This window comes from Amblyomma mixtum, chromosome 4 (genome assembly GCF_055824585.1).
Source record: "Amblyomma mixtum isolate Tamu chromosome 4, ASM5582458v1, whole genome shotgun sequence".
NCBI lineage: Eukaryota > Metazoa > Arthropoda > Arachnida > Ixodida > Ixodidae > Amblyomma > Amblyomma mixtum.
Window position 1 is genome coordinate 161,244,137 of NC_143015.1, and position 19,736 is coordinate 161,263,872.

At 46.3% G+C, this 19,736-nt stretch overlaps 1 protein-coding gene across 1 annotated transcript in view; it reads right to left on the bottom strand.

The window, feature by feature from the left end:
- Positions 1-665: 665 nt before the first annotated feature.
- Positions 666-19,736, bottom strand: part of LOC149349035 (uncharacterized) — a 54,091-nt gene continuing 35,020 nt past the window's right edge. Inside the window, exons 21-27 of the mRNA XM_089541116.1 lie at positions 19,163-19,275; positions 16,751-17,049; positions 15,404-15,489; positions 13,341-13,434; positions 12,991-13,084; positions 12,085-12,238; positions 666-9,478 (exon numbers count right to left, since the gene is read on the bottom strand). Of these exons, the coding sequence (XP_089397242.1) occupies positions 9,305-9,478; positions 12,085-12,238; positions 12,991-13,084; positions 13,341-13,434; positions 15,404-15,489; positions 16,751-17,049; positions 19,163-19,275 (1,014 nt within the window). The 3' untranslated portion in view covers positions 666-9,304. The remainder of the gene's footprint in view (positions 9,479-12,084; positions 12,239-12,990; positions 13,085-13,340; positions 13,435-15,403; positions 15,490-16,750; positions 17,050-19,162; positions 19,276-19,736) is intronic.

Here is a 19,736-nt window from a genome sequence, read left to right on the forward strand (position 1 = left end):
CTGACAACGTTGCAAGGTCATCAGCGTAACGTTCCGAGATGGCCCAGCTTAGCTCGGATCCATGGCGAAGCGCGCACTGCCTAGGCGAGCGGTGGGCTCATCTTTAAGCTGTGGTCAAGCGCACTACAAGTCATGCGGTCTGACAGCGTCGGGAGAGCGCCACTGGTGGGGCTTGTGCAACCCAGACTGCCCTTCCCTAGCAACCTCTTGAGACCTAACTCACAGTTGCATGTTGTGATGAGGCTACCAGGTCACGTGACCCAGGTAGCCCACCTGGTTGCTTCTGTGGGGATTTTTTCCATGATCGGTTGCGAGGCTTCAAACGGTTGCCGACGCCGGACAATTTTTTCCGACATGGGATATAACGCTCGGGCATAAAGAGAATAAAGAAGATGGGCACTGGCTGCGGAAACTGCCACATGTTCATCAGACACCTGGCAAGCTTTGGACTGCCTCAAGCAATTTTCCAATGGTGAAAATAATAAGAACACTCAAAAGTAAGAACACTCAAAAACACTGGTACCATTCTTCCATTGCCCTAGGCAAGACTGCTTGAATTGCCTAAATTTGGCTCTGTATGGCACTCTAACACTCACAAATTTAGATTTGTTAGTAGGAGGCTGCCAGAACTACCATACATGGAATTACTGAACGTTGCCACAGAAGCAAATATAGTACACTTTATTTAAAAACATACATGGTTGATTTTAAAGGTATATGTACACACATAAACACTGCAAGTTACAAACAAGCAGAAGGTAACAAATGCCATTCACATGCAACACAGTAAAATGATGAAAGGGTCCCATCCTAATTTGAACCCTCATCAGTACAATATTGCTAGTAAAAAGGCACAAAATGCACGCTTGCATTCTGCGCACAATTTTGATCAATCTTAGTACATTACATACCTACGCACTATGGCCTTCTGCATGGCATCACGTAAGAGCAAACCAGCATAGATGCGAAAAAACCTTAAATAAAATGCACAAAAAATGGCCACCCGTTTCATTGTGTTACATTGCTAGTGTTGAAAAACATGTTAGGTAATATAACATTTACATTATTCTTCATTCACCACATGCAACTATATGCACACATATAGGTATATTACGTATACATTCTAATAGCGTAGCTGACACATACTGTACACGTGGCATTTTGCACAGTGAGAGCGCATCGATTGTTGGTGCAAATAATGCCAACAGCTGTAGGTTAATGGGACTAACCGACAGTGTTATGGCAAGCTGTATGTTCCCTCATGTCGTTTCTGAACCACCATGCAACTGTCCTAAAAAAAAAACATGGTATACATGCATTGTCCGAGGCAAAAGGATATGAACCGTTCTGCACACAATCTAGGGTCTCAATTGAGGCTTGATATAATCCCTGGCGCAGTGGCTCATAAACTTTCGACACGGACTGCACATAAATTTGAACACACACAACACCTTCATGTGCAGGTGATAAACGTAGCATCTGCAGGGCAGAGACGCTACTGGCAGGCTCAAATCTTCCAAGAAGTAGGAAGAGAAAAAAAAAAAGAACAATCACAACCACGCAACGCACTAATTGGAATAACTGTCACTTCGTGCTCAATATCTAGTGCAGTTAAAAACCCCTGTCAATACCCAAACTTCAGTTATTGGGAAAGGAAAGAAATGGTCCCTGTGTTATGCCTTAACGAAAGTAAGACGTTAAAAACAGTCAAGGATGAGACAGTCTGATTATGAGATTCAATAACATGAACAAAAACATGCAGCGAAAAAAAAAAGATATCCCCGTGCAGCGCCCTGCATGCAGATTATATTTGGTATTGCTTTGAGTGAAACACACTCATGTGGTTACTATTTAGCACTGAGATTACTGAGCCCATAATTCACAGTTCCCGACCTCCCCCCACGATTTTGCTGAATGGAAACAAAATGAACTGTTAATGAAAATTGAAGGAATATTTAAAAAGTCACTAGCTGCAAAGGTCTATTTTTAGATAAGAAGCAATCGTCAATATGCCAGATGAAAGCGAGAGGAAATAGTACACCGACATTCTTTTCTGCCATGTCAGCGAAGAATTTCTTTTTTGAAAACTGAAACAGACTTTGATACCTACACAGTCACTCTGTCTTCATCCACCTAGCATTTAAGCGTGGCGAGAATGTGATAACTCACTTAGAGAGCATTGTAGCATGTTCATTCAGTGGCAAAAAAAAAAAAGGGAGAATCTTTGAATGTGCAAAGGCCTAAAATACATGGATAGAATAAAAACTTTGCTCCGAAGCCAACCAGCAGTTCACAGAATTTTGACTGCTAGCAGATGTGACAAAAATTCTGTAGGGGAGAGAGGGAAATGCTGAAAGGGCAAACTATGCAGTCATGAAAGGGAGCGGTTTTGTTTTAAAGAAAGTTTGGGGGGTGGCCTAAAGCATCAAGCGAGACAAGCACTGAGTGAATAGACCCCTAAACAGCCCTCAAAAACAAATGTGAACAAGATATCTCTCCACTGATCAAGTGTGCCGAGGGGGCCTTTTCTATCCTTGTTGTGGAAACACTATGCACTATGTGTGCAGGGCATGGTTTGATCAGATATGCACAGACCACCCTGTACTCAAACCCTGCACTAAAACAAACTACCTTATGGGGGAAAAGGAACTTGGTTAGCTTGGTTATCATTTTACTGCATCACATTGCATTTTGTTAAGACAGCACAAGCCTGAACAAGGACCATGAGGAAAGACACACCCAGTAATGTTTTATTCGAGGAACTTTTGCCCTCTCTTCAGGAAATTTTAGCCCCAAAATTGGGCTAACCAGGATTCTTCCAGGGTTTAAGAAAAACGTTGAAAACCAAAATTTTCTTGCATTATCTTTACCACAAATATCTATCTGTATTTTCCCATACTGGTGCAGAGGAAAACAGGCCATAAATAGGGATCGTCATGTCTAGTTGGGGGATTTTTTTTATTGCGGCATGGATCATCCCTGACTGACATTTGACGAGGGTGGGAGAAGATGACACACACCCACACTTAAGAAACAGGTCTTGTTCAGACGAGAAGCAGGGTAATAGCCATATTAACTAGAAAAATAGAGTGCGATGATAAGGAAAAAGAAGCAGCAGAATCCAACATAGAAAAAGAAGCGACAATGTGATAAAGGACAAAGGGGAAAAAAAAAAGGAAAGGAAACACATTCCATCTGAGAATTCCAGAAAAAAGAAAAGACAATCCGAAAACAGAAACAGACCACATAAAATAAGAGTAAAGGAGGAAGGTTAAATGAAAATGGCAACAAAAGCAGGTAACCAGAATCTTTAAAAACGGAGAAAATTCCAGTCCGAGCAGCTGCAAGACCCTACGAGAGGGGCGCATCTGTGTCAGAATACACCCCATGCATTCTCAAGCTTCCTCTGGAAATGTTGATACATGCTCTTCTCTTTACTTTCACTTTCTGCTCTGCAGATGTCATTGTTGTGGTCCCTCTTGTTACCCCCCCCCCCCCCCCCCCATTATCTTTTTGTGCTTCTTTTTCCTACTTTTCCCGCTTTTGGTCCTGGTGCTTTTTTTTCCCCCCTAGCACATTACCCACTCAGCCTAACCACATTACATTTGGTCCTCACTACCTCCACGCCGGTCCTTGGAATGCAGGGCCTATGCCAGTGATGAAGCCAGCTCAAGCCCTGAGGAAAAGTTCTCATGTCGAAATGTTTCTCTGGCCTGAAGCTTATCATGTGACCCTTGTTTAAGCCTGTGCTGTCCACAGTTCCATCTACCGTGATGTTTCCTTGTTTGGGCTGTCCCAATTCTGTCTGGTGTGAAGCAGCATCGACAAAATCACAGCTCCGATGAGCTTTTCAAATGTGCAACAAATGTGTAGGTGTTCCGACTCAAAACATGACAGCCATAAAAAAACTGCATCACGAATTTTGACAAACGCAAGAGACGACAAAGGCGCCACTACAACCTGAATAGGATGCATCTATAAAGCAGAATCCTAGCCCCGCATTCAAAGCAACACCCCGGAAGTGGCAGTGACAAGCAGGCACAGCATCTGACTAGGCAGCCCCAATTACTTGAGAAGCACTTCCTCAACTTCGCATGTACAAGACTTCGCTCTTGTCTTTCTGCACATGGCAAAAGGTAAAAGTAGGATTCTTTAATTGCCTAACCACCCATATTGCCACTATAAGAGCAGAACAAAAATGCTTTAGCAGAACATTCTTGCAGGCCAATTGGTTCATTTCAAGGAAAGTTAAGAGCTGGGCCTATGGTGTTGCGTTCATTTCCTTGCCCCTTGTCCTTGTCATATATTATATTAAGAATATTAAGAAGACTTCAGTCCTGTCTCTAACTAGGAAACGCGACACAGTTACCGTATTTTCCGGTGTACAAGACGCATCCTTGTATAAGACGCACCCGCCATATATGCAGGCTGTCATTGAAAAAATTGGTATATAAGACACACCCGTGTATAAGACGCACACCAATTTACCCAGTTAGGCTAATGAGGCTTAATTAAGCATGCTTATGCGACCATCGCAAAATGCACCGTACGTGTGAGAAGTTCTTAAGCAACGCTAAGTGATCGAAGAAGGCAACACTCACGCCATATCCGCCCACGTTTTAGCACAAAAAAAAAAAAAGCGAAAGAACTGTCTTTATGTCCACAACAATTTATTTTTATATAAAACCTTCAAAGTCTTCTCTTTCGGATGCGCCATCGAAAAGGCAACGCGGCTGAAGCATTCTCTTTGCACTACGTACTTGCAAAGGGTGACTAAAAAAAAAACGTCAGCTTCTCTTGGTTTGTCTTGTCAATGGCGAGAAGCGCGACTGTCGCCATCTTCTGGCATTTCACATTACCTTTGCTTGGGCTCTCCGAAACGGCCGCGTGTTTAAGATCCCGGAAGTGGTCGACCCCGCCGTTTCATGATAAAGTTCACCTAAAAAAGTTGCGCACGGCGGTCCCCGTATTGAAGTATTAACCATGTTACAACCGCGTTATTGGTAGTAATATTTTTTCGGTGAAAAAAGCTTGAACATGAACCTGAGTAATTTCCGAACTCGCAAAAAAAAAAAAACGGAAAATTCGCATATAAGACGCACCCTTGTATAGGACGCACCAGCAAGATTTTTGAAAAAAACCCGCGTCTTATACACCAGAAAATACGGTACGTTTGATTACACACTTTTGGAAGGTCAAATTTCTCGTGTGGCCCATGTACGAGACCTTGGTGGTGTTGTTGATTCAATGCTTGATTTTAGACTGCATGTACATTCAATTGTGTTACGCGCATTGAGGCATATTGGTCTTATCTCTAGACTAACAAAAAAATTTCGACGGCACGAATGTCTACGCACTCTATACTGTGCCCTTGTGAGACCACGTCTTGAGTTTGCGTCAGTAGCCTGGAATAGCGTATCTGTCGCCTATTGCACGAAAATTGAAAACGTCCAGCGTAAGTTCATACGCATTTATTATGATCGATATATTGGTCACCGTCGTTTCTACGACTATGATTCTCTCTTGGCAGACCTCAATATGTGTACCCTTGGCCACAGGCGATGCATATGTGACATGCAGTTTCTGCAAAAAGTCGTGCGCAGTTTCATTAACTGTGGGACCTTACTGATGTCGCTGATTTTGTGCGCCGCATCCAAAAGCCGCAAAATGTTTCAACACATTTTATCCCGATTTGCACGCCATCTGTCCAATGACCCGTTTACAAATCCTGTATAACAAAACGTTTATTGACATGGACATATTTGCCTAATCATTGTTTTCATGCCTGGTTTTAAATGTTTTTAAGTGGTCATATTGATGTATCTGACCTAGTGTGAGCTCGTTTAGGCCACTTGGCTGTTGAGGCACACTCAAATAAACATATCTATCTATCTATATTCATATTTGCGCAGTCTTCACCTTCCTCAGAACAAAAATTACTTCACAAACTGCCAGTTGCAGCCGAAAGTGAACTTTCAAGTGAATAAAATGCTGTTTTAACTTTCTTTGAGGTTAATTACCAGCAGTAAAACCAAAAGATATACAATAACAGTGTATACAGCAAAAAAAGAATCTTTCTGAGCAGTGTTACGACAGCTGCACCTTGAGCGATATTGCAATGTAGAACCCTTCAATTAAGATTAACCGGTACTCAAAACAGTACAAAGTGTACAGAATGACTACTCATGGTTAGGAAATGCGCATCATCTTTTCAATTTGAGGAGCTGCCAAGAAAGGCGGATGCACTTTGTCCGTGAAAGCCTAAATCCATCCTATATCCTATAAAACAAAGGACCCTGAACGACAACCACCACCTCTTAAAATAAAGCTGTTCACACTGAGAGCATGTAGACAAAGTACAACTACTTCAGTGTTGTTAATACTGCAAAAATGGCATAGCGCTGTGCGAGATCTGCCACGCACCGCTTTGTATTATCCAAGACTTCGGGAGTTTCTAAAGTCATTAAACAGCGGCAGGAGCAGGTCATGAATGATACCGCTGACAAGCAAATCTGTAGAACTCACCAAACGCCTAAGAATTAAAGCTGACAACATTCTTGCCACGTGCACAGCCACGGAAACAAGCCGTGCACACATACGATGAGAAACAACACAAGCCAATGATGAAATATAAAATTATACCCGTGCCACACGCTCACAAGAAATGGTAGTAAATACTTAAGGCCTTAAGTTTGCTAATGCCATTATTTTCGGAGTTGGTGCTACACGTCCACATTTAATGCCATTATCGAAAGTGACGATGACGATAACGCTTGCAAGGTAGTCAAAAGTTTCATCTGAATATAAACATTGCTGATGAGCACAATATATGGGGAATGTTGTTGAAATGTAATATAAAAACGATTTTCCAGAAAATACGGCTGTTCCTGCTTTACAAGTCGAAAAAGTAGCCCTAAACTCGCATGTCAGCACCCAAGTCGAGAGTAACTGTCAATAAGGCTGGTTAAAATGGCGCTCTTCGCATCGAAAATGCGGTATAGATGCCTCATCTGACTGAAAGTTAAGAATTAACCATTTACTACTGGTTAAGACGTTGTTACTAACAAAGCTGTGTGCTCTTCTGCGTGTGGAATGGGAACGAGAGTACGCATTGCACGGGCGAATGAGTTGAGGTGAACTCAGTAGGTCGCGAATGGCAGTAAGGCTAATGCCATTAAATTTATGCGTGTGGCACCGCACGAATGCCATTAAAACTTAAGGCAGTAAGCACTTAATGGCATTAAATGTGTCCGTGTGGCACGGGTATTAATGTGGAAAGCTTTGCTGAATGCTTAGAACTACCAATGCAGGCTTATTTTCAACTGCCTCCACAGCACAGGCATTGCTACCAGATGCAGAAAGCACTCCAGTGTCCGTTCAATCTCAAACCTGTTCGCAGCATCAGCTGTTTTTATGAAAAAATGGCCCCCCAAGTCACATAGCGCAGTACTCTTCCAATTTAAAAAGAAGTAACAAAAGCACGACATATTCAAAGCCAAAAATTTGTGTTGGACTACACTGCCTTACCTGTACAGAATACCAAGCCACACGTGCTGGTGGAACGGCATAGTCTGCCAACTAGTCGTTTTTGTACTTGTGTTGTTCAATGCTTCCAAAATTACACTGTCTGCGTGCAACACGCATCAGCAGCTCAGCACTACAAATGGTTAAACTCACACGTGGTGCAACTATCAACCTGACTCGAAATTACGCAAAGGACACATTTCTTCGCACTGGTTACGCCTATTTTTAAGGGACCTTCTCACAAGCAGCGGCTATACACACACGTGTACTGGCCTTGTAAACTTCTGCGTAGTAGAACATGCAAGACGTCTAGTGCCTGAAGGGCAACTCCGGAGGTTTTTCAACTGTAGGTTCCTCCCTTGTTCCTGATCACCTCCACCAAGTTTTGGCAACCCCAACGCCGCACTTCGTTCTTGCGCAAATTGATCCTAAAGTATATTTATGTAGCCTCGATTCGGGCGATTTCAACGGGCAGCACTGCATCTGCGATGTCCCACATTTCGATGCCCACTCCTCGCATGCTGAACAAGTTTTGAAGCCTGTACTAGGTAGTCTCAAGCATTTTATAAATGGAGTCATCAATTTCAGTTGTTATTTCAGTCATTCAGCACACGTGTAAAAGTTCTTGCCAATGACATCACTGCTGAGTCAAGCAAAGTATTGTCCCTGATCACCAACCGAGTTTCGGATTGCAGTTTTAAAATAACTCCATTTGGTACAGGGAATGTGACCCGATCAATGTCACATTCCCACACATTCAAGGCTCACCCATGTCCATACTGCTGGCAACACATCGCAGGCACCAGACACAGTCCATCCGGCACAGTTGGCAGTACTGCCAGGATTTTGTATGTGCGGTGGCAGCCACAGCTCTTCTGCACGGTCTCGATGATGCTGGCACCTGGAAACATGGCAACTGCACCACACTCCAGGGATGTCGCCACTGCTTCTTCCAGAGCCAACGAACGGGGTGTAGTAGGGATCAGGAGGAAATCCTTCTTAAAGCAATAGACAGAATGGGGCATTGTCCCTGGTCATGGTTTGCTGTGGACCGATGAGGGGCCCACACCTGGGGCCCAGATTCAAGTGTTTCTGATGTGCTTCCACGGCTCATCCACAAACGCAGACTGCCCTCGCCAAGAGGTACAACCACTTCATCGCCACCTCCCAACGGCAGCTTACGTAAAGGTGAATAAGTTTTCGCAGACCCGTTTTGGTGCATGTCAAAACACCGAGGTCTGCTTGTAATGCACGAGACACAAACGACTTTGGAACTGCCAATGCTGCTTGCGGTGGCCTGTATTTCCGGGGGTGTGCTGTGCTTGGTAGTAGCTGCCGGTTCAATGCAGAGGCGTCTGGTACTGCCTCTCTCGTGGACAGTGATTGCAGTGATTGGTGTTCAGTCCCCGAACTACCAATGCAAGGAAAGAGATTTGTGAAATCCAACAGCCCACACACAAACTCTATTAATTGAGCCGTAGTGGCATGAGGCAACTTGGCTGTGAAGATGAATCGAGTGAGAAACGGCAGCGGGGGAATCAGCAGGCATAAGTTCAGGTGCCTGCATGTCTCTAATCCACACTGTCCACGTAACAAAGCACCCTGTCTAACAAGGCTGGGAACTTCTGAAAAATGACTATGGCTTTCACGCGCGTCCTGCAAACCACCTTGCACTGTTGAGGACGTCGAGACACACCCAGTGCCCTCCACGAAAACGCCCAGCCCTCTCTTCCCGATGCAGCGGCCAGAGCCCGAAAGAAGTTGGCCCCCTTTTCCTCATTCACACGCAGGTGCTGTACGCTTGTCCGCCGTGGGTGTATGTGGCTCTCTGGCCCTGAGGCTCGAGGCTCACGTCCTCAGCTGACGGCGTCACCTGGAGGCTCACCGAAGGCGTACTGCTGCTGGCCCCACTGCTCCCAACGGGCTCCGCGTTGCTGCTCCCGCTGCACACGGCCTGCACAATCAAGGGAGAGCACTGTCAATGAATTCTCTACTCGATTAGCACAATGCTGGGCTCAAAGGAAAAAAATTCACACAACGGTTACCTCTGTGCAATGCGAGACTCAGTGAAAACTGTTAGCGGATGTGGGGACGCCTTCGTTCCTTGCGTTCGCTTTCCCTCAGCGCACTAGTTTCCTGTAGTTAGCTCCTCCGCAACGCACCCTTCTCAGTTTGGTTACTCTAGCTAACAGGGGAGGGCGCTCGCATCGCAGCGACAGCAGCGCCACGGATGGCGTGTTTTGCCGCTCGCGCGCGAGGGAAGGCTCGCTCTCTTCTCCCTGGGCCCGGGAAGCGTGTTGGACGTTCACGCGCAAAGCTCCGCTCTTCGCCGCGGGCGTCCTCGTGTGGAAACGTGTTCCCCTCAGCTCGTCCCGTCCGGCCTCGGAGATATTCCCTTTGCCCTAGCATGGGCAAACGTTCGCTCGTAGCCGTGCCGGTGAGTCGGACATCCTCGATTCCTGAGTGTATTTTGTTGCTAGCTGGCGTTATTGTTGTTATAGCAATAAATGCCTTGTTTGTGTCAGCCAGTGTGTCGTTCCTTTGTTCCCGCAGAGCACGGCCCGCCGTGGTCGGCGTGCGCTCGGTAGCGCTCGCGACCACGGGGTGGGGTCTGCGCGGTTTTGAACTGAGTCAGCCGTGCTTAAGCGGGGAGAACGGATTTATCTCCCCTATTTAAACCCCACACGGTGAGTATAGTATAAGTACTGCTGTTTATTCACTGTCATTTGTATTCTCCTCTGGCAGGGTATGCGTGATGTCACTATGGTCATACTTAAAACAGCACAAACAAGACACGGACAGGGGAACAGATGTGCACACAAGCGCTGACTTTCAGCCCGTAGTTGTAAGTCAGTGCACGTGTGTGTGTCTCATTATGCAAACATGTCTTGTCTGCAATGTTCTGAAAACAGCCACCAACTTGCTCAAACTTTTACACTTGAGAAAGCGCAATCACTTGTAACGTCACTATGCTCGGACCACTGAGCGTGGCTTGTTGCAAAGGTGTCACGCATGAAATCACTGCACACCGAACAGCTGACATGGTGCAGTGCTACACCAACACCGAAAAACCAGCAAACGTGCCTTCAATAGCTCTCGCTGCAATATTTGTTATGGACAAACTTAATGACTCTATAAACAGTGACGGTCAGGTACATATTTTTAGAATGCTCTCAATTCTGTATCATACAGCCTCTCATTACAACAAGTAAGTGCCCCTTCAGACGCCACATGAGTTGCTTTTTTTGGCCAGCAACGGCTACGAGTTGGGGGTCAATTAGGGGTCGACTTCTATCTGAAATCAACCTATACACAGCAATAAACAATAGTCCTGAAATAAAGTTGGTAAAAGGAAAGGTGGAGGTTTGAGGCATGTTGGGGAAACCCAAAAAAGGAATTCTGGGGTTCCGCGAAACCCAGCCTGAGAAACCCTGTGCTAGAATGAAAATGAATGGAGCGCAGCTATTTTCTTCTGTCCAAGAATTCCAAGTAGAGTTTTCAGTGTGCTAATTTTATTCAATGTTCGAGTTCTTATAGAGCTATTTAGCACTTTCCATCTGTGCTGAAATTTAATTACTTGGTTACCTGCAGTTGGAAATTTGAAATCGCAACATGTACTTAAAAAAATGCGTTAAAGTTATGGGAAGGAAGCTCGTGCATTAAGGTCAGACCGCCCCACGATGCTAAGAACGGGCCAGCTATGGTTAAAATAACTAGAGAGGGCACCTAAGCTCCGCCCTAAGGGTATGACGCGATAGCGTAATGGGTTAACTCCCATATATATGCAAAACTGGTCATTCTCTACATAACATTCAAATGTCCATGGGAATCCTCACGCCGCTCTTGGTGAAGTGGTGCAGAGGTTAAGCGATGTGCCACTCTGCTGCAATAGCAGGCGCTGCAGCCGGTAGGGCTTGTGCGCCCCAGGTTGCTCTTCCCGAGCAACCATTCGCGACCAATCATTAGCTGCCACCTGCCGCGGTCGGCAGTTTGCTCGCAATACGGAGGGTAGGTTGATGATGATGATGATGATGTCACAAGGTCATGTGACCTAGGTGGCCCACTTGCCCCCTAGGTTGCTTCTCCGGGGATGTTTCGTCGGTTGAGCGAGTTGAGCTGAAATGCTCTAAGCTACATGTGGGGTTAGCAGTGCGGTTTCTGCCCGCAATTGCTCCACCATAGCGACACCTACAATATCTAAACCACATAATCCAGCATCGAAGTCACAAGCGCAAATAATAGCCACTCCTGCTGTCACCATGCGGAGACCAGGTCCGTGTCCAGTAAGTTAATTAAAAGACTAGCGCATAAAACTAGGACAAAGACAGAGAAGGAGACAGGACGAGCGCTAAACGAGCGCTAAAGACACACCAACTAGCCCAGTTTTCCGCCTTGAGTCCAGTAAGTACTTCAAAAGAATACGTGAAGCCTCCTTTCTACAGAATTGGCGGGAAAATAATGTCCTGAAGGACAATGACGCCGGCTCTTCTGCGACACGAGCTAAGGCTATCTCGTTAAAATGCGTGAATTGGGTTCTCCATCTGGCGACATGCCCCTGACCTTGAGGACTTGCTGGCAGGCATCCGAGTCCAAGGGTATGGGATCCTCGTTCTCACGGTTGAAGATGATCAGCGCAATCTTCGCCGGGTGGGGTACGGCTGGGGGAAGGCTGGGCCTCTCGCTGTCACTCTCCTTCCGCCTCTTCCATGGCGGCCTGTTCCAAGAGGGAGGAGGACACAGTGGCTCAGATTTATGGCAAACTTAAAAGGACAACAATGGCGACAGTCAGTTCAGAACATCCTTAGCAAAAACACGCAGTGCAAAGAGCCGGTACACTGATGCAGAAAGTGACGCATATCTTCAGCAATGCATGCTCGATAAAGCGTGCCCTTCTCTGAAATCAGTGATCCAGAGAAATCCTAATGCAGAAAAAATTCAGGGGGCACTTTGGCTCTCTAAAGTGCTGCAAGGTGAAAGCCTTTCCTGGCGCACTGTTTGGCACTGACTATGAGACTGTTTGTGCCATACTAGTTCTTTATTTGACATCACACTTTGACTACGCATTACATCTATACACTTTGACTGCCGACTTTGACTGCTTCTTTAGCACGACTCTCTCTCTCTGCTTCGATGAGTTCAATTGCATCCATGGCTCTGTTCGCAGTAATCAGGTATGTAATGTGGTGAACCACGGACGCCTTACGCCCCCTGTCAGAGCGGACGACAACTATTTTATTAGTTGTCGTCTGCTCCAAAAGGGGGTGTCAGGCATCCGTGGGTGACCTCATCGAATCCGCGCACTCTGTCGTCATTACCATTTCGACCAACCGAAAAGCGTGACACCTCTGCTGACAACCTTCTGTCGACAGCGATGAGGCATTAAAGGCTTTCGCCTTAAAATTTTACACCCTTCATAAAAGCTAACCATAACCCCCCACCCCCCATCTCCTGTGTGCCAGCAGTCACCTTTTCGTTCTGGATGCTGTTGTGCGGGCAGTGGTTGACGACTGGGGATTGAAAGCAGACAGGTCCAAGTAAGGGGTGTGGATGTGGATTTTTCCTGCACGAAAAACAACAATTTTTCAGTAAGACTGCAAAACAGTGTGACGCAGAGTTGCAACAGTGAGTCAAAAAGACAGCTGGGATCTAGAAAAAAACACCCTAGAACACCCTTTGATGACCTCTCTGCGCGGAAAGCCATTCAGATAGTAGTGAAATACCGGTGACGAGGTGAGCTCGTTGTTAGCCAAAAAGTAACGATTACTCATGACAAGACGACCTGTTCAGAGCAAAAACACAGTGTTGCCCGGACTGACCTTTGGGAAGGTGAATGACTCTAGAGACGTCCAGGTCGACGGCCGAGTGCATCTGGGCAAGCTCCTTGTACCTGCTCAGATCGACATCCACCGCCTGTTTGGGTGGAAGAAGAACAGGCAGCCACTTTGAGGTGTGTATGGTGGGCATCAGAGGACAATGTGTACCCCAAAGCCCCAAATATGAGCCTATTCTGGGCCTTGAGGTGTAAAAGAGATGCCCACGGACAACATGGGGCTGCAAGCCCAACAATAGGCAAAAAGACTATTGCATACCAAAGGCACGAAAACAAAATCATGCCGCAAGGTGCAACACACAGGTTACGCTGTGCTAGAAGTTGCGCGAGCTGGCTCTAGGGCTCTCTCTCTCTCGTCCGCTTTTTTTCTTGTATTTCAAGCAACAAACAGAGGAAAAGTGTGTGGTATGAAAATGGTCGCTACAAACCAACCACAGCGTCGAACGGCACTTCATTTCCTGACCCTCGAGCACGTAGCAGCTGCACCAGATGCACTGGTTCTCGAACTCTGCCAATTCACTGGTTTCATGCAAGGCCTGATATCATTACCACACATGCACTTTTGCTGCACGCTTACAGTCGACTCTAAGAGACAGGTGGAAGTCAAGCGGCATAACTAGTGCGAGATGCTGTAACTATTGGGCGCCATTCGGAAACTCTGCCACCGTTAGCAGCGAGTTCGGAAAATCAGAGAAGTCCGCAATTTCCCAAATATTCTGAAAGGTTGAATACTTGGAACAACAAAAGTACGGTGCGAATTGAATCACACAGCGAGCATGCACTGCTCGCAAACTGTTTGAAATTTTGGATTTTTTGCTCACCTCTCCGAGAACCTAAAAATCTGTGTTGGGCACATGGCCTTTAGCGCTGCTTGACACAATTTCGGCCAATTAAAGGGACACTGAGGAGAAATTGAAGTTGGCTTGTATCGACAGAATACCAGCTCCTGATTACAAAAATGCCACTCATACTGACAACAAAGCTCTTGTAACGTAGAAAAGAGCAAGAACCAAAATACAGGTATCGCCGCCACAGGCCAAACTCGCAAGTACAAGCGTGACAACGTCATAGGACAAAACAGTGTTGCTAGAACCAATGCTTCTAGTAACACTGGGACACGAGAAATCACGAATCACTGAGGCGCAGCAAATGCATGCGCAAATCTCCTTGACGACGCCAGATGGCGCCACGTACCCGACAGCTACGCGCGCTCCTGCAGCGCCGGGACCAATCAGTGCCGGCTCACAGCGGTATGCGGGCTCCCGGTATTCCGCTAACGGTAAACAAGGTACACGGTATGCTAAAGGTGTCTATTTGCGAGAACTTCGTTGACGACTTCGAGAACGGCATCCATCGTAACGCTGGCAAAACGCCGGTGCAAACGTCAACGAAGCGATGGTAGCAACGGCCGCAATAGCCGATAGATGCCTTCAACGTGCAGCCGGTGGTAGCTTTCTTTTTGGCTGCTGCTAGGCCGCACTGCTGGCCGCCAGAAATCACGGCGTCTGCGTTACGTGATGTGCACGTCATGTTTCACGTCACTTAGTCCTGTGTCATCATAGGAGAATCCCAAGTTTGAATCAGAGTGGCGGGAAAAACTTTTTCAACTTCGAATCCAAATTTCTTAGTAATAAATGCATCTTTCGCTGCCGGCCAAGTGGCAACAAAGCCATGACATGCCGAACTATCGGATTTTGCTTCAAAAAAAATATTAACACAGCTCTCCTCACCGTCCCTTTAAATGCTTCTGGTGCAGAAAATAGCGTGTGTATCAAAATGGCGCAGTGTCCGACGCCTAAACTACAAGAATATGCCAGGTAAAAAATGCAGTGAGCTGTTGGAATATTCTTGCACAAGGGCTGGCTGCTTAACACAAGCACAGCTGGCCTTTGCACACTGCGGAAGCAGGTCAGGCAAGGTATCGTGCAATGATAAAATACTCTGACAACAGCAGCACATATCAGCATTTTCCAGCCATCTGTCTTCCATAACCTCACAATGCAACCTTGGGAAAGTTGGCGGCATCAGTAGGCGTGCCAGTGAACCCACCTGGAGTGGAAAGGCCACATCATCCTCCAGCAGGGGCACGAGAAACTCGGGCGAGAATATCTCGGAGTAAAGCTGGGCAGCCAAGCCTGCAGGGAGAGAATGGGACAGCAGCACTAGAACCACAACACTACCACCAGCAGTGCCTAGCCCTTGGCCACAGCACTTCAATGGAAGATGGTAGTTTCAAAGGCATATTGCAGAGAAGGAAGCGGTACTAGCATCTCCAACTGCGAGTATGATATTTCATAGAGATAATCAGCAACAACATCTTCAGCCTAAGTATATCACCTGCAGGAATAAAGGTCTTTCCCATATCTCTCCGATCAGCCCAGGCCACCTTGTACAAACTTCATAACCTCCCACTTAACTCACAGCCCCCTACCCCTGCTATGCATGCCTTTTCTACGTATGCACGCAGTTACCCTGAGGAACCATTGCTTATCCTCCCTTTGCATTGAATGCCCTACCCATATTTGGTGTCCATAGGTCTTTAAACGAACTTCTGAGAAGAAGATGAACAGCTTTTTACGGTTCCTTCAAGTTAGTCTTAAACGGAGTATATTGTATTTACTACAAGAATTGTCATAACCTCAGTTGCCAGATGCCTGCTGAAAGATAAATTCATGCAAAAGCTAACCCTAAACAGCCTAATATTTATGTGGTCATGTTGGAGCAGTTTTGAATCATGCTCTTGCTTTACTCTATTGTCTGTGCATTTGTGAACTGTTTAATCTTCCTTGGCACTCAGAAATCATCAAAATTAGCTTCAATTAATCATGCTGTAGTCCTCACGTGTCGACCATTGCAACAAGGTTGCTCTTCCTAATTGCCGCACTAACACCTTTTATTATTCATTCTTGCCAAACACATCTAAAGACTGGAACCACCTTCCCGCTGAGATCGCATCCATATCAGACCGCACTCTTTTCAGGCAAGCATTGCTGAATCATTTTTGTGATGTCACCTAAGAGTTTATTAATGCCTTTTTTTCCTTTCTGCCTTTTTTTTTGTTATTGTTATTCATGTCTTGTGTTGCTTTTCGATTTACTTTTCTAGTGCAATTATGTTCGTTTTCTCGCTTTTTTAGCCTTTCACGCTGTATGATTTATTTTGTATTTTGTACTATATATACCTGCCGCTTTCATGTTCTGTTGTTGCTTTTTGTAACCCACTCCCCTCTACAATGCTTCAGCGATTGAGGGTATGCAAAATAAATAAATAAATAAATATACTTCTGAATACATCTTCCAGCTTTTAACATTTATGCTACGAAGTGATGATTAGTGACGAAATCCCGGAAGCTGATGCCTTTTCTCTCTATTGTGTTTTCAGTGACTGCCCCCTCACCGAGCCAGTCTTTCTCCTCGAGTGTCCGCTCATGCCAGTAGGCCGAGGGCAGCCGTGGGAGCAGCTGTTGGGCCAGGCCGGCCCCTGCAGCCAGGGCCGACTGCAGGCCACCGGCCGTCATGCGGGTGCGCTGCCGAGCACCCACCCCGAGGCCCAGCTGCAGTTCGCGCCGGCGTTTGTCCACCTCGGCCTTGAGCGCTGACACCATGTTGCTCAGCTCAGCCTCCAGGTCTCGATACGGACCCCGGTCCCGGGCCAGGGTGGCCGCAAACGGACCAAAGCACTGCTCCACAAAGCGGCTGTGAGGGGAAGTGTTCGCTCAGCAATGAACTTCCAGATTTCTTAATTTTATTGCGAAAGCAATACTAGTTGCACTTTCAGCCCGTCGCGTAGCGAGGCCAGTAGCTACCATATTAGCATATTGGATCGGATTGGATTGGAATGAAATGAATTGGATTGTATAACCGACGCATCACCACAAGTCTAACCACAAGCACCACCACCAGCTACACTACCAGCTGAACCATGGCGTAGCAACGGATATTGCTTTCGCAATTACCGGGCTTAACCAAGCTAAGCCACAGCCATTTTTTGCTTACTGCAGCTTTGCATAAGGCCATGGCACTATCATCATCAGCAGCGTGACCACACCCACTGCAGGGCAAATGCCTCTCCCATGTCTCTCCCATTAACCCTGTCCTTTGTCAGCTGGGGCCACCGTATCCCCGCAAACTTCTTAATCTCATCCGCCCACCTAACTTTCTGCCGCCCCCTGCTATGTCTGCCTTCTGTTAGAATCCACTCCGTTGCCCTTAAGGACCAGCGGTAATCTTGCCTCCTCATTACATGCCTTACTCAAGCCCATTTCTTCCTCTTGATTTCGACTAGGATGTTATTAATACGTATTTGTTCCGTCACCCCCTCTGCCCGCTTCCGGTCTCTTAACGTTACACCTATCATTTTTCTTTCCATGGCAAAAGGAGATAAAAAAATGCTAACAATCAACAGCATATACAATACTATGAAAGCACAAAAAAACGTGCAGTAAAAACACGTCAGCTAATTACTCATTAGCATTCATCTATGCGCAGCCACACAGCTGCAGAGGAAACCTATACAGCTTTCTCAGGAGCTTTGCAGAGGAAGAAAAATTTATCTCTGTATCGGGTCCCCAGACCAGGCGAATTTTTCAAGTGCAAAGCTGCTGTGACAGCTGTACATCTTTCTTTTGTAGCCCTGGCTGCATTCAGGTGAATGTTAACGAGTAAACACTCCGTAAGTGGAATCTACTTCACGTTGAGGGCTTTCCTTAGATACATTGGACTAAAAACAGGAGTTTATCACAAGGGACTGCCCCGAAGGCGCCAAATGACATGACTTAAAAAACACTACACCTTAACTAAAGGTGACCACAATAGAGAAACCCAGGAGACACATGAGTGCTAACCTTCAACAATTTATCATAAACCATGGTGCAAAACACGTCGCGGCCATCTAGTGCAATATTTCTCTGAATGTTTCAGTACAACACTAGCTATGGCAATGAAATTCGCATGCAGCATCTGCATGATGTATGGCCACGACAAGCTTATATATTCCGCTACATGGTTCACAATAAATTGTTGAAAGGTAGTGCTTGCGCGTCTCGTGCCTCTCTCTGCTGTCTTCATCTTGAGTTGTGCTCTATTTTTGAAATCGTTTCACCCAAACTGCCAGATAAATGAGCTGAGAAGCACTGCCCCAGACATAAGAGGGATATCTCTTGAGGAAAGAATGGGCCGCATGTTAATTCCACTTCCGCCAGCTACGCCATCTTTCATGTCTGCCCCACCATGTATAGTGACTGTTCAGCTGTTATGCAATAAAAGCCCCCCCCCCCGCCCTTTTTTGTATATGAACAAGAGGTGAGCAGGTGTTGCCTGATGCAACAGAACTATTATGCGAGAGGATATAAGGCCCCTAGTTTTCCGCGATTCTGTGAATTGCGGATTAAGCATTTTTCATGGAATTGTACATTTGCAAGCCATTCTCACTTTTTCCCTGAACCACTGACCTCTTTCAGTGCCTTCTTTTTTTCAAGAACGCATATCACATTCTCTCTGCATTCATGGTTACCTTCTTCTCTGCATTTGATTGCCGCGTGCTTTGCTCCAATATCAATAAAAAGCTGGCTTCTCATACAGGCTTGCAAGCCTAGTGGGAAAGGTGACTTTAGCTACGTTGAAAAGCTCGAAGAAAACAAAAAAAGTTCACACTACATGCGTACCACAAAACTGAACATGACGCAAGATGCATTCTGAGGCATTCTCCAATGTCTCCCATGGAATACTGCACATTCCTTATTCTCAGCTCATGGAATGTTAGGGTTAGGGGCCTTACGTATAAAGGCTGGACAAGCGAAACAAGGCTCACTCGTAGGCCTTCAGTGGCTCCAAGATCTGCTGTTCGGTCTGCTGCCCATAGATCAGGAGCTGCTCCGATTCCACCTTTGCCAAGAATGCCGCCAAGGCTTGCTCTGGGTTGACCTGCACGCACAGAGTTCGCAAAGCTGACAACAATTCCAGAAGGTCACCAATATCCTTCAAAAAGGAAGCACCAAACAGTTGCACTTTGAGGGCAGCAGCCAGCAACTTCTGTTCTGAAGCCCAAACATATCTGAAGGCCTCCTCATCGCTTTCAGAACTGAAGTAGAGGTGGGCGGTGTTCAGCGCATCCCAACCAGAGCAGTGGAGAATCACACCGCAGTCACGAAGGGCGTGCGACCACCTAGAGCCATGGTCTCAAAGCTGGGGAAATTGAACTATGTATAAGCGACCTTCCCGCAACTGCCACTTTTCGACCAAAACCTCTGGGGCTTGCAAATTCACACCTGTGAGTCATGGAGGTTGCGTCAGTTTAGGATGAACAGTGAAAGCCAGAAGAGATGGTCGCGCGCGCTTCATTTTTCAGCCTTCAGAATCCTAGTTGCAAACCACTCAGACAATGA